General features: G+C 41.9%; 1 protein-coding gene across 2 annotated transcripts in view; it reads right to left on the bottom strand.

Annotated features, from left to right (window-relative positions):
- Positions 1-7,580: 7,580 nt before the first annotated feature.
- DENND5B (DENN domain containing 5B) overlaps positions 7,581-14,938 on the bottom strand; it is a 167,768-nt gene continuing 160,410 nt past the window's right edge. For both annotated transcript variants that reach the window (XM_073321423.2, XM_073321415.2), the window contains 2 exons: positions 13,193-13,367; positions 7,581-12,021 (listed from right to left, as the gene is read on the bottom strand). In XM_073321423.2, the coding sequence (XP_073177524.1) occupies positions 11,838-12,021; positions 13,193-13,367 (359 nt within the window). In that variant the 3' untranslated portion in view covers positions 7,581-11,837. The remainder of the gene's footprint in view (positions 12,022-13,192; positions 13,368-14,938) is intronic.

Genomic DNA, 14,938 nt, shown 5'->3' on the forward strand with positions numbered 1-14,938 from the left:
CTGGGCAGAGGTTTTGGGGCAAAGGGAAGGGAGGATCAAATTAAAATGGGCGCATGCAGCAAGGGAGGTGCCTACATCATCCTTGGCAACCAGCCAGGGAGGAAGGCAGTGGGGAGGGCTTGCCTGCCTCCCTCCCTATCATCTCTACCCCAGCAGGGGAAGTGCTCCAGGCACATCAGGTCTTATCAGCCTGTCTCCACACCCCCATGATGGGGGCTCCCTCCCAGCAGCAATAGTCTCATGCTTGGACTTTGAAAAGCCCCTGCTCTCCTAGAAGAGTCCTGGCCAGCAACCAGAAAACCAAGGAGCAGGGGGCTACCTAAACCGCCTCCAGTGGTGGCTTCTTTTTCTCTCCCTACTCCCAGTCTTGTTGCCCATGTGATGTAATGCTCACCCACTGCTCAGATGATGTCAAAAGCAGCAGCCAGGTGTGTGTTGTTTATAGCCATGTCCATAATGCTAGTCACCAGAGCACTGAGCAACTTACCTAAATTAACCACGTACTAGGCTTCCTAGAGGTTATTTATATCACTGTGGCACCTAGAAGCCCAACCAAGACTGGGGCCCCATTGTGCTAGGGGTCTGTACAAATGCATAGTAAGAGAGAGCTCTCAGTTTGAGGAGCTTACCATCTAAATAGATAAGACACACACAGGGTGGGGAAAAGGAAGACTTTTATGATGGGGAATAGAGACATTAAGGTCCAGATCCTTAAAAGGTATTAAAGTCCCTAAATCCTATTGATTTCAGTGGGATTTAGGAACCTAAGGACCTGGGCCTAAGTGGCTTGCCCACAGGTACACACAAAGTCTAACAGATTCAGGAGCTGAACCTAGATCATCTGAGTCCCAGTTCAGTGTCTTCACCACAAAACCATCTTTCCTCTCCGATTTGTCAAATACCTGAACCACGAATGCAAAACATTCAGTAAATTGCATTCCCTGGCGTGGATAAGGGACATACCAATACATAAGTAGTGTCAACCATGGAATAGGAGAAATGAGCTCAAGCCACAAAGTGTGCATCCAGAGCAGACTTTCCCAAAGATCAAATTGTGTACATTTGAAATGGACATGAACCAATAACTGCATGTCTACTAAGGAGTCACTTCTATTCATGACTAAGGCAGTATCCTGCCCGTGAAGCTAAATGGAGATACACTCCCTTCCAATTGGTACTTCGCGTTTTTTTGAGGGGGTGGGAGGATGGGAAGAGAGCGTATAAACTCACATCACTTTGTGCTTACGATAAAGAGAGCTCACTAGACACCACAAGTTGTTGGAGGCTGTGATAAGCTACTTAATGCACAGTTTGAGAGTGCAATGCATCACCCAACCAGACACATCAAAGGGAGGAAGTCTTTAGACTTCTAGTTCAGAGTCCTTGTACATTATGAAGTGAAGTAAAAGTCCGTCATAGCTCATAGAATTTGGTTGAATCATCCAGAGACTTGTCAGATTTTGCATTTCAAGAAAAACTGACATGTTGACCACTGTGCTTGTATGAGAAAATTTAGGGCAGGGTTTTATGGGGAGTTGGGCACCTAATGCCCATAGACTCCTTTGAAAACCCCAGCCTCAATGTCTAGCATGATTGATGGCACTAAAAACACTTGTCTATCCTCAGAACAGACACAGCACAGACGACATGGGGGTAAGCTTCACGACAGCAGGCCATCAGCATGCTGCATCCCAGACCTAAGCAACCATTTCCATCAATGAGAGGGTAGCTCCAGGTGACTCTGTAAGACAGTCTGGGGTTCTTAGAAATAAGGAGAATGCAGTGACTGCAGAGTCTGTAATCCAACATCTGGGTAAGAGCTTAGCAGAGACTTGCTTTGAATTAGTTTAGACTTGGTTTGACGGTTGTGCGAGTATGTGAGAATTTGAGGCTGAATACATGAGTGTAGGGTTGTCTGTCTTAAATTCTCTGGATGGCTCTAACTGTGAGATACAAACCACTGGTAATTTTCTCTTCGATTGCTAAATTTCATTAGTTTTCATTTATAGCCTTTTATTTGTAGAGTAACTGCTCAGCAGCAGCTATTTAAACACTTCAGAAATGAATCTGTAGTACATTCTTCCCATTTGTATTTTGTAAATGAAACTTGTGTATATTACTCATTGCAACATGAAAAGGAGGACTTATGGCACCTTAGAGACTACCAAAGCTTTCATGAGCTACAGCTCACTTCATCGGATGTATTCAGTGGAAAAGACAGTGGGGAGATTTATATACACAGAGAACATGAAACAAGGGGTGTTACCATACAGACTGTAACTAGAGTGATCAGGTAAGGTGAGTTATTACCAGCAGGAGAGCTGGGGGCCGGGGGGGGGGGGGAGCCTTTTGTAGTGATAATCAAGGTGGGCCGTTTCCAGCAGTTGACAAGAATGCCTGAGGAACAGTGGGGTGGGGGAATAAATATGGGGAAGTAGTTTTACTTTGTGTAATGACCCATCCACGCCCAGTCTCTATTCAAGCCTTAGTGTATCCAGTTTGCAAATTAATTCCAATTCAGCACTCTCTCGTTGGAGTCTGGTTTTGAAGTTTTGTTGTTGAAGAATTGCAACTTTTAAGTCTGTAATGGAGTGACCAGAGAGATTGAAGGGTTCTCTGACTGGTTTTTGAATGTTATAATTCTTGACATCTGATTTGTGCCCATTTATTCTTTTACGTAGATACTGTCCAGTTTGACCAATGTACATGGCAGAGGGGCATTGATGGCATATATCACATTGGTAGATGTGCAGGTGAACGAGCCTCTGATAGTGTGGCTGATGTGATTAGGCCTTATGATGGTATCCCCTGAATAGATATGTGGACACAGTTGGCAACGGCCTTTGTTGCAAGGATAGGTTCCTGGGTGAGTGGTTCTGTTGTGTGGCGTGTGGTTGCTGGTGAGTATTTGCTTCAGGTTGGGGGGCTGTCTGTAAGCAAGGACTGGCCTGTCTCCCAAGATCTGTGAGAGAGATGGGTCCTCCTTCAGGCTAGGTTGTAGATCCTTGATGATGCATTGGAGAGGTTTTAGTTGGGGGGCTGAAGGTGAGGGCGAGTGGCATTCTGTCATTTTCTTTGTTGGGCCTGTCCTGTAGTAGGCAACTTCTGGGTACTCTTCTGGCTCTGTCAATCTGTTTATTCACTTCAGTAGGTGGGTATTGTAGTTGTAAGAATGCTTGATAGAGACCCGTCACTCTCACAGATCTTGGAAGACAGGCCCGTCCTTGCTTACAGACAGCCCCCCAACCTGAAGCAAATACTCACCAGCAACCACATGCCACACAACAGAACCACTAACCCAGGAACCTATCCTTGCAACAAAGGCCGTTGCCAACTGTGTCCACATATCTATTCAGGGGACACCATCATAAGGCCTAATCACATCAGCCACACTATCAGAGGCTCATTCACCTGCACATCTACCAATGTGATATATGCCATCAATGCCCCTCTGCCATGTACATTGGTCAAACTGGACAGTCTCTACGTAAAAGAATAAATGGGCACAAATCAGACGTCAAGAATTATAACATTCAAAAACCAGTCGGAGAACACTTCAATCTCTTTGGTCATTCGATTACAGACCTAAAAGTTGCAATTCTTCAACAACAAAACTTTAAAACCAGACTCCAACGAGAGACTGCTGAATTGGAATTAATTTGCAAACTGGATACAATTAACTTAGGCTTGAATAGAGACTGGGAGTGGATGGGTCATTACAGAAAGTAAAACTATTTCCCCATGTTTATTCCCCCGTCCCCCACCCTCTGTTCCTCAGGCATTCTTGCCAACTGCTGGAAATGGCCCACCTTGATTATCACTACAAAAGGTCCCCCCCCCCCCCCGCTGGTAATATCTCACCTTAAGTGATCACTCTCGTTACAGTGTGTATGGTAACACCCATTTTTTCATGTTCTCTATATATATACACATCTCCCCACTGTATTTTCCACTGAATGCATTCGATGAAGTGAGCTTATGCGCCAATAAATTTGTTTGTCTTTAAGGTGCCACAAGTCCTCCTTTTCTTTTTGCGAATACAGACTAACACGGCTGCTACTCTGACACCTGTCATTGCAACATGTTCATTTAGGCGGAGTCCTGATAATGTTAACCCAGGAATATTGGTGTATAGACCGTTCCATTACACTGATTCATTGACATTAACTTGGAATTCTTGTTAGACTTCAGACTGAATGGATCACAGGAGGAAAGGCAAGGATGGGTCCAAACTGGGAAGTGGACAATGGGTCTTCTAGTTAAAGGCAAAAGAGTAGGAGTTTTGGGTTCTATTCCTACCCCTAGAACACGTGATTTATCCAAGTCTTACCAGGCCATTGTGGCACAGAGAAGTGCTTAGAGGCATCATTTAATAGTATGTGCAAGGAATGCTCAGACTTTGACAGAAAACACCCAGCATGTGAAAATCATCATAGTAACATCTCCAGGATTCATGTCAAGAATAACTTACACATTACACTTGAGACTTCAGGGGCACCATGACAAATACAGTGCTGTTGTGAGGGTTTTAAGCCAAAAGTTCCTGGATGTATTTCAGATCTTTATTAGGGATGGACCTGGAAAGGGAAAAAACTTGTGTCAGTGTGATAGCCACATCTGCTGGCAGAGGTGAGGGCCTAGCCTCCCCCTCCACCTTTTTGTTGAAGTGGAGGAGCTATTCTTTAATGGTGGGCCGTAGAATATAGTCAGACCTATTGGGTGCCAGATCTTCCTAAAGGCTTATCCTCTTCTGCCATTGATCAGCTTTATCAGTGGCTTAGTGGAACCACCACTGAATGACAGATTGGAGCACAAATATGTATTCTCTTCTAGTCATTCGCTCAGATCAAATGGGCTCATCACTGCCTGAGGAAGCGGTAAGGGAGAAAGCAAGGGTGCTGCTGCAGAAAACCTCACACAGTGTCAGAGTGACTGAAGTGGAGACAACTTATGTTTTTATGCTGTGATGGTGACAGATAGAGAAAAAGTGCTTTCCCTCTCTCCTTACAAAGTCTGAACCGGTACAATTATTCAACGTGCTGGAAAACAACCAGTGTTTGGTGCATTAGCTAGTCCCTGAGTGAGTTTCTTACAGGGAATTTTCCATCTACTTTGCTGACAATATAGATGGGCTTTGGGCATGTCTGGATGGCAGCATGGGCTGTGATATGAGGAAAGAAATTATCTGCACTACTTCATCTGGCTGAGCTGAGCCCTGCTTTACTTAAAAAAATACACCGTGTTTGGGGAGTTGTATTACACTGTGTGTGATCTGGATACTTATATCACAGATGGCAAAGGCTTATTCTTGGTCCCGTTATTGGAGAGGATTGCGAAAGTCTCCCACAAGGAAGATAATGTTGCAGCTGACCGTGAAAGTTTGCACCGATGCTCCTACTTCAAAACAAAAAGCTCTTGCTACTAACAGTTTCACCAACTACTGCTCATTCTCTCCTCCCTCATTTTTGAGGAAGGTCACCGAACACATGGCATCAGAACAGCTCCAGCTGCATGTTGCTCTTTTGGCAGTCCTTGATCCCTCACAATCTGGGTTTAGACGTACATATAGTAAGAAAACAGGATTACATATTGTCACTTCTATTGAAATTTGCCTCTTGAGATCTTGCAGGTGTGGAGGGTACAGCACAGGCCTGCTGTTGACGTAAACATTAAGCTCTCACAGATCAGTGTTTTGCTGGGGATTTTCACATAAATGGGCCCGACTGAGAGGTTCAACCTTTCATTGGGTCTGCAGTTTTACCAGCCTCAAGAGATCAAAAATCACAACTCTGATCCCAAAAAGCTATGAGACTGGCCTTACAAATCAGGAGTGAAAAGTGTCAAACCAGTTCCTCTGCCAGTGTGTAAGAGAATTTCAGCTTGAAAAGTCCACCTTTAATGTACACTTCTCCCTGGCTGCTCAGATGGAAACTCCATGTACCCGCTCTTCATCCCTAAGATAGGAATTGGGTGGCAGCTCCCCTACTACTGACTTGACTCCCCACATCCCCTGTCTCCTGCTGGCCTTGGGGTACTCCCCTTTCCTGGTCCCAGCAGCACCACTTCCCCAGCCTCCTCTGGGGCTTCGCTGCCTGGATCCCAAGTAAAGGAGACGTTCCAAGCCATCAGAAGGGAAGTTTTGCTACTGGGTCCTGGGACCCAGATCAAGCAGCAACTGCTCCCTAACCTCCCCCTTCACTGCCCTAGGGCCATACATGAGGGCAGGGCAGGTCTGTGTCCCCCACAGCTCTCAATCTTCCACAAAGCTTTCTGAACCACCCTCATGCCTGCTCACCTCATACTCCCCATTCACTTTGCAGTGTCTTTACTGCTCCTCACAGTCCATACACTATGCACTCCCCTGAATCCTAGGGTGGCACCCATTTTGCCAGTGGGCAGGGCTTCAATCTAATTGAAAGTAGGAGGTAGCAGTCAACTTTACTAAGGGCAGCTTCACTTCCACATGCAGACAGACTGTAGGGAGATGGCAGCTATCTTTCTGCCCCATTGGCAATAATAGATGGTGGCCATTCTGACTAAGGGAAAATTCAGCCTTTTGTGATCTTTTCTTGAGACACTGAAAAAAATCCCAAATTTGCTAGTGTTGTGAAAAAAATTAAGAGTTAGTGATGCTGGGTTTATTTCTTCATTTCCAATGGCAAAATTTTATATATATTATAGACATTGTTAGGTGTATTTTAAGGGTACAATTTTCAGAACTGCCCAGAATTCACTAACTACTCCCACTGAAGAAGTCAAAAGGTAGTTTTGTCATTGATCTCAGCAGAAGCAGGGTTCGGCCAACATTGAAGGCTTTTGAAAATCCAAACCTTAATCTTTTTCTACAGTACAATGAAGGAGAACCATTTTGTCACTACTATTTTGCACCTTTTTCCATAGTGCTTCTCATCTTCCCCTTTTCACACACTACTGCATTCTTTATACAAAATATATGATGGAGCTAGATTACATGTGGCACTTTGTCAGCTTCAGATTTTTAGACCTTTGGATCAAAGCATTTGGGCCGCCCAGTGCCAGAGGGAACAAAACAAACTCTAGGACACTGCCAGTCAAAGTGCATCCCATTATCCAAAAAGATTCAGAGGCTAGCTGTGAAGGGAAAACACAACCCAAGGCAGTCAGTTCAGATGGCAATCTAAAAAAGGCCCTTGTTCTAAGATGACTTGAAGACGAGCTCTGTGTAGCCTGAAAGGTTGTCTCTTTCACCAACAAAAGCTGGTCCAATAAACAGTATTACATCACCCACCTTGTCTCTCTTGTTCTAAGAGTTAAATTTCACCATGATCAGGTTCTCTCCTCTGATCTGAAAAACATTTCAGCCTACGCATTCAAAAGGAGGACTATGGTCACACTTTGTTGCTTGGGGGGAGCTAAATATCAAGGAGAATAGAAATACAGAATACCCAGGAGCTCCTCTCTACAATGTCACAGAAAGACACCATTAGAATTGTTATATTCAACCTGTCCTATCTACAGAACCTGTGTTCCAGTTTTCAATCAGCTCATTAAGTTTTCTCAGGCATCTTTTGGTTGCTATTCTGCAAGGAGAAAATGACACATTCTTATTTTCACAGTTTTATTTGTAAAGAACATAGCATGAAAAGCTGTATTTAAATGTACTTCAAAACCTGAAAAACTGATGTCAGTTTATGATATGTTAAAGTGCTTGATATAACAATACTTTTTACTAATTTCTTTCTGAAAATAATCCAGTTCTGATTCAGTTAGTAATAATGTAAAGGGAAAAAAAACAAAAAAACTTACTATGGAGACACACGGTTTTTTTTAAAACTATACAGGGCACATTTGTACATTTCAAGTGTAACACTGAACATTTCCCTATGAGATGCACACTTTCATTTGACTGAAAGACAGAAATTTCTTAAATATGCCTTCACACAACTACTTTAAAGAGAGATAATTTGAACAAAGATAAACTAATTACAAATGTCAGCTCAGAATAAACAGATTTTCACTGAACACAATGGAATCCAGTTAGTTTCAGAGAATTATAACTACATGTTTTATAGAGACTCAGTGATGCATTTGATTTTCTGACTCGTTCAAGCTAGTATACTGAATGTTAGTGTAATAATACTATGCAGAACTCAGACACTAGAAACAGGCAAAATTTGGTTAAAGAGTTTGCTTTGTAAAAAGTAGGCGCCAGAGGGCTGAGGTTTTTCCCAAGATTCCATTTTTCAACCAGTGAAGGTGCTTTAATACTGAAGTATAAATGTTGTTAGTTTAAGAGAATCCTGATTGATTTCTGTAGAGCTCACAGAAAAAATACTCCGTTTCCAATTATCAAAGTAATCTACGAAAAAAACCCAAAAACCACATGAAAGAATAAAATTTCATTGCAAAGAACCATACCACCAAGGATGTCAAGTAACTAGTGTATTAGGGATGAGAGGCACTCAGCTCTGCCCCATGCTTCAAAATACCTTAGGGCACCTACAGTGTTTTATTACATACAAGGGAATTTTAGACATAATATTCTTCCCATATCATTCACATGGTATGAAAACTTGACCAAAATAAATGTGTCCCATAAGTTAACGTTTTCCATGTGACGTTCTATATTAAGTTAAATACCATGGGTTTTTACATCTAGTTTAGAATGGAAAAATCCATATTTAAAGTCTTAAATTAGTCAGGTGTTGATTTATTCTTTAGATTAAAGAGACTACCTTTAAGAAGTCCTTCTCTCATACTTGCCCTCTATGGACAGTCCTTGCCGTCTATGCCTGCCCTTAAAGGATGCCTCCATTTTCATTTCTACCCTAAGTTGCATATATTTTCCACTTAATTTCCTTGTGGCCCAGTGTCACGGCTATGTTCTTGCATCAGCTATAAGTTTTTAGAAAAACAAAGCACAACTACCAGGATGCAGATTGCTCTGGAAAGGAAATGTAATCCACATGCAAAAAGCCAACAGATCAATGACAAAATGGATAATTTATCATGATGAAATGAAGATCATTTAGAAGATTGGGAGGTCAGGTAGGAGGGAACATTAATACTAATTATAGGACATAAAATTATTGATTTGCAATGTATGGTTTTTGATACTCAGTTTATAATTCATTCAAAAAGTCAAGTGTTAGGGATGAATTTTCAATTGTTGGTCTTATCTCCTCTTGACTTTAGCTGGAGTGGCATGGCCACCCCAAAATACACCCCTCTCCCAAGATGTAAAGACTAATTTAGAGTCAATGCCCAGATGTGAACTTTTGGTACACACCCACTGCATTGTTCATAGCCCCCCAGATTTGTTCTCCACAACTCTAATATTGATACTGCAGTCCTGCATAGAACATTTTGGATGGTATGGGTCTATTCAAGCAAGAGCAGATTCATGGATTCTGAACAGCTTCAATTTGGTAAAAGCTGTACCTTGGTTAAATCAGGAAGCAACACAGAATCCCTCCCATGACAACCTTGGGTGTTGAGGAGAGCAATCTGAATAGCGTGTCAACAGCGTGATGGTTTTGCACATAAATGTTCAGATATTGAAATAGCTCTGTTGAGCACAGAGCAGTACAGTTCAGATGAGATCCTTGTATCTTCCTGGGCTCCTCTGCTTTTGGTCAGCATTTTTCTATTTATACACTACAACCCTTTCTTCAAATAAGACGGATGCCATCTGACTGCTTCTTATCTGTCCAGGAGATGTGGGGTGGGACTTCCTTCCTGACACCAAAATGAATGTTATTACAAGAACTGCCCAGTTGGAGGGCAGTAGCAGAGTGAATATTTCTTACTAGCTTATAAAAGGAGAGAGTATACCACTGTCACAACATGTATGAGCTTCAGCAGCCTGTGAAGTGAATCCTTCTGTTGCAGGCATCATACACAGCGCTTTACACTGCCATCATGCCCAAAAGCTGCTGCCAACTCCTTTCTATCAAAACTTAATACTTTTGTATTATCTAATTTTTGTTTTGCCTCCATCTCCCTCAACCTGCCCTTATCCCTAATCTTTTCCAATACTTGGGAGGAACACTATCATCATTCTGCCTCACCATAGCTCACTGGAGATATTAAACCTTGTCTACAAGCTGGCAGCGACTAAAATGCCAATTTTCTAATACTGTTCTGAAGGTGGCAACGTGCAAGCAGGAAAAAGACACTATTTCTAAGCCCCTTCCCTGGATCTTGTTCTCTTCATTATATTTATCTATCTGGGGGACTCTCTCGCTTTCTAGACATAAGAAGCAATGTTCAACATTCAACCAAAATCTTTTGTAATGCACTGCAGTTCTGACCTACAATGTAATCTGTTATTTTAGCAAAGGGCCTCTCCAAAGCAAAGATTGCTATTTATACCAAGCTGTGTGATGTCCCCAGGCATCCACTGAAGAATAAGTTGTAATCAAATTGATTAAACCAGTGAAACAAACAAAAGGATTTCGAACCCATCTCTGAAGGCTAATAATGGCTGAGAGTTAACATACCCCCAGCTTTGCATAAATCAAGTCTCGGTGGAAGGAAAACTGAGTGATAGCATGCAGCAAATATATGGGATGCATCACCCAAATTATTTTAAATAATCTAGTTTTTATTTTAGCATGTGGAACTTCAGCAGCTCCCGGTTTCTCCGAGTTCTGTGCCTGTGACACTTTTGTTTCTTTAACACATTATTAGTTTGAAACAGTGTGAAACAGAAGCCTTGACACCAATTCCCCTTGCCTCACTTCTTTTCTATAGCTGAATTATTCAAAACCAAAGTGATCCTGTGTCTCCCAGGAACACTTACTCCCCAGGATAAAGGAAGACTAGTGACTTGCCAGTGTTTCACAACTGGTTGAAACAGTCCTATAGCACAGCGAAGTCGGTGTTTGTGGCTCTATAGCAACATATGCGTCTCAAAAACAGAAACAGAGTTTGGTTCATCTTCTGAACCAAGTTCTTCAACAAACCTATAAAAGCAGACAACCTCTTGAAGCATACGTCATCATCCACAGTACAAACGCAGACCGGGGGAAAAAAACCGTCTGAACAAAACCCGGACAGAAGAGGGACAAAATGACAAATCAAGCTATTGACATTTCCCAAATATAGCCTGGTGCAGTACTGTTTTTTTAAAGAACAGATATCAGGTCCCGGTGGGTTTTCTTGAAGGCTCAACAATTCCTCATGTCCTGTGTTTAAACATTTCATTTGCACCTCATCTTGTGCTGATGAATAAAAATTACACAAAAGATCTTAAATAGGACGACTCACAGCTTATACGCATGGAGAGGCTTGGATCTTTAAAACATAAAATAAGGGAAACCATGTACAGTAGGGTAAACAGTACACATTCACAACATTTCCAAGAACGAGATAGCAGCAGTGGCTACATATTGATACTTGCTGTGTTCTTTTGCAACACCTGAAAAAAGCCCTGCTGAGTTTGCACTGTATTTACACATTGACTGGCTTCTTCCTTGCTATCAAGCAGCAACATCCCTCCCCCACAGCTGTCCCACAGTTTTAAGCTACTTATTTTCAGCACAAGAACATTGTCTAAGAAAAGTTTAAGAGGAATATAATTTCTTAAAGAAGATAGCATATTTACATACATCTAACACATGAAAATACTCTATTTTATTCTGTTTCAAATAAACGACAATACCGCATTCTAGCTTGTCTGCAGCTTTAGGACAGTCCTGAATCTGGTGTAAATTGGGTTTCCCACTCCCACCCGATAACAGGGTGCTCTACTTTACAGTGATACACTACCGCAGCATTCAAGTTCTAAGAGGTCCCCAGTTTTTGTTTGTTTGCTTGCTTAGCAGAGACACAATGACGTTCTCATCAAAGCCATGCTAAACATCCACTCCTTTAATGAGTGACCCTTCTAGGATAATGTTGAAATCTTGTAATGTCTGTAGGACTCGGAGGAGGGAATTCACTGTCATGCGGTCCCGCAGAAGGGCGTTCTCCTCATACATCCTTGTGATGGCAGGACACTCTGCTAGCAATGGAATCCATTGAGGAAGGAAGTGATCCCTACCAAGAGAAGAATGGAATGAATGCAATATGCTGTGTCCAGAGCAGGAGGTCGGACTAGGCAATCATAATGGTCCCTTCTGACCTTAGTATCTATGAATCTTTGAGCTTAATCTGAGCTCTCGCCTTTAACACACCCCAAACACAGTGTCCATTTTTGCAAAGGTGACGTGTCATTTGCACTCAAAAGCTCTCCATATAATAATTGGGATCCTGTTTATATTATTTATATGCAGTGGCATCTACAGGCCCAATCAGGTGAGTACCACATTGTTCTAGGTGTTGCACAATCATGTAATAAGAGATGCCCCACCCCAGTTTTCAGTACAAATTAATTTGTTTTACTACTTCCCTAATTCTGTTCAGAGAAACAGAAGTACACTGTTGTATTTGGGTCAACAGGAAAAAAAAAGAAAAGAAAACTTCTAGAACCTACTTTAGTATTAATCCCTGACCACACTGTAGGTGGCATAATAATTTCAATTTTTTGAGGACTGACACAGGAGAGTAAAGGCAGGAAAGAGATCAAGGAAGTCAGATTAATGCCATGGGGAAAGATTCTGTTTAATTCCTAGGCCACTAGCAAGGAAAGAAAAGTCCAGGAATTCTGTATTGGTGAAATACAGTTTTAAAAATAAAAATATCTAGATACATAAGACAAAGGAAGAGAAAAAGGAAAAAAATATTGATAGAAGTACTCAAAAATCCTATTAGGAAAGGCAGATTTTTTCTCCCCACAAGGTTTCACAAAGACAGAAATAGCCATGTGCCCGTTTTCATTTGGATAATTAAAAGAGTTGGGGAAGGAAGAGGTGGACTGATTTCTCTTTTGAGGGCACCCTGAACTCCTGAGGCCTGTACTTTGTGTATAATATCACATAAAGAGATAAGATCATGCACACAGTTTCCCTGCATTACCATGAATTTCATTAAAACAGAAAAAAAAGTGACTTGCAGAAATGTATATGCTAATCATCAGGAATAATACATATCTAACTTAAATTTTTCTTCCACTCTTAAGGACATTTATTTAAAAGCATGAACTGGGCAATTTATATGTCCAAAATATTTTAAGCTGGTAAATTAAGGTGTCCAATAAGAGTGACACACTGTTGTTCAACTGACTACTCCAACACTAGAGAACGCCACAGTGAAGAACGTTGCTCTGTACCTAGTCCCCAGGCAAACCAGGATTTGAAATTTGCCATCCTTCCCAATGTTCCTTGGTGCAGTACTGATAGCATTTACGTAGTGACAGAATGTTTTGCAGGATGATCTCTGAAGCAAGACGTCCTCTTCGTTGTCCCCAAACTGGTCAGTGGTTTCAAAGTAAGCAACAGCTTTCTCTGCGGAGAGAAAGTAAAACCATGCAATGGTTAATACAAAATACTCTGAAGCCACCTCAGCACAACCACGGAAAGGAAGCCATTAAAAAACGTCAGCATGTGCCAAAAGCTACCTCATGGTGACTATATCTCCTACTAAATGTAGGGGAAAGCGTAGTAGTCTCAGAAACTGGTCTGTGGTGACAGCTGGCAAATGTGGTCACTGTATACTGTAACGTAAATTAGCATCATGACTTAGTTTAGTGATTAGCACCACAAAAATGCCTACAAATAGTTCAATTACTCCCATTTTATAAATGTCATTAGCTACTAGTTATGGATTTCCTGAGTGAGATCTTCCCTCAGGCTAAGAGGCCTAACTTATTTATTCCCTTAAAATATATTCCTGAGACCCAAGGGCTGAGCAGTGTGGACCAATAGATAATCACCAGTAGAACATCAAATGAATAAGACTATTCTCCAACCAGTATCGCTTTCCATCAGATTGTAGTTGAAAGCCATTTCCCAACACCTCCTTTACTACATTTGTATCTTGTGAAACTGCCAAAGATTTTTCCTCTTTCCTTATCAAAATATTTTAGTGAATTACTGTTTAGGAAAATGCAGTTCTAATAGGTGGCATGCAAGCTACCCCTACAAATATGCCTGTATCAATAAGCCTCAACCTGAGAGAACACAATCCTCTATCATTTCATGTCTTGGCTGTCTCTTGAGAAGAGGCTGTCAAATATGTGGCAGTTCTTGTGAAGTGGACAAATTTGGATTTGAGGGACCCAAGTTTCATTTGAATCAGAACCTGAACCCATTTCTAAAAGTAGTTCCAAAGCTTGTTTCTCGTCACACGCTGCAGTTGTATATTTCCTCCTTGTCACCTCCTTCCCAAAACCATTTCTTATACAGACTAACACGGCTGCTACTCTGAAACCTCTTATCTTTTGCTGTCTCAAAAGATGTAGCTCTGGAATTATCCTACGTAAATTCTTCCTTGTTTTTCCCAGCAAGCCCTCCCCACACCCGCCTTTTGCTATTGCTGCGTACAATCATGATCATTGCTGTGGCTCAGACTTGGGTTCATGGGTCATCTCTGACTACTTTTTCTTTCTCCTCATACATCCAGACTATTATCAAGTCTTGCTATTGCTTCTTTTGCCACATATGGAAAAAAACAAAAAACAAACAAACCTCTTTCCTTCCTTTGCTTTGTGACGTTTTTGTCCTCCCCCTCCCTTGATTATTAAAAGTGACTCCCGTATTGCCTCCCCATTTGCCACATATCACTCCTCTCCACTGAGTAAGGAAAGCAGCCACTAAAATCTTCATCCTTTCCTGAGCAGACCAGATCACTCCCCTCCCTCAAACCCATCCACTGGCTCACCTCTGCCCACTAGATCAAACTTAACACTTCCCATCCTCACCCCTCCACATCCCATTGACTGGAATCTGCCAAAAGACACTGGACTCATTCACATTGTTTCCTTCTTCAACTCTTGTCATTGGGCTTTCATTTATGCTACCCCCTCTGCTTGGGTAATCTCCCAAACTGTGCCAGTCATTCCCCTTAAACACCTCCT

The sequence above is a fragment of the Lepidochelys kempii genome, chromosome 1, assembly GCF_965140285.1.
Source record: "Lepidochelys kempii isolate rLepKem1 chromosome 1, rLepKem1.hap1, whole genome shotgun sequence".
NCBI classification, from domain to species: Eukaryota; Metazoa; Chordata; order Testudines; family Cheloniidae; genus Lepidochelys; species Lepidochelys kempii.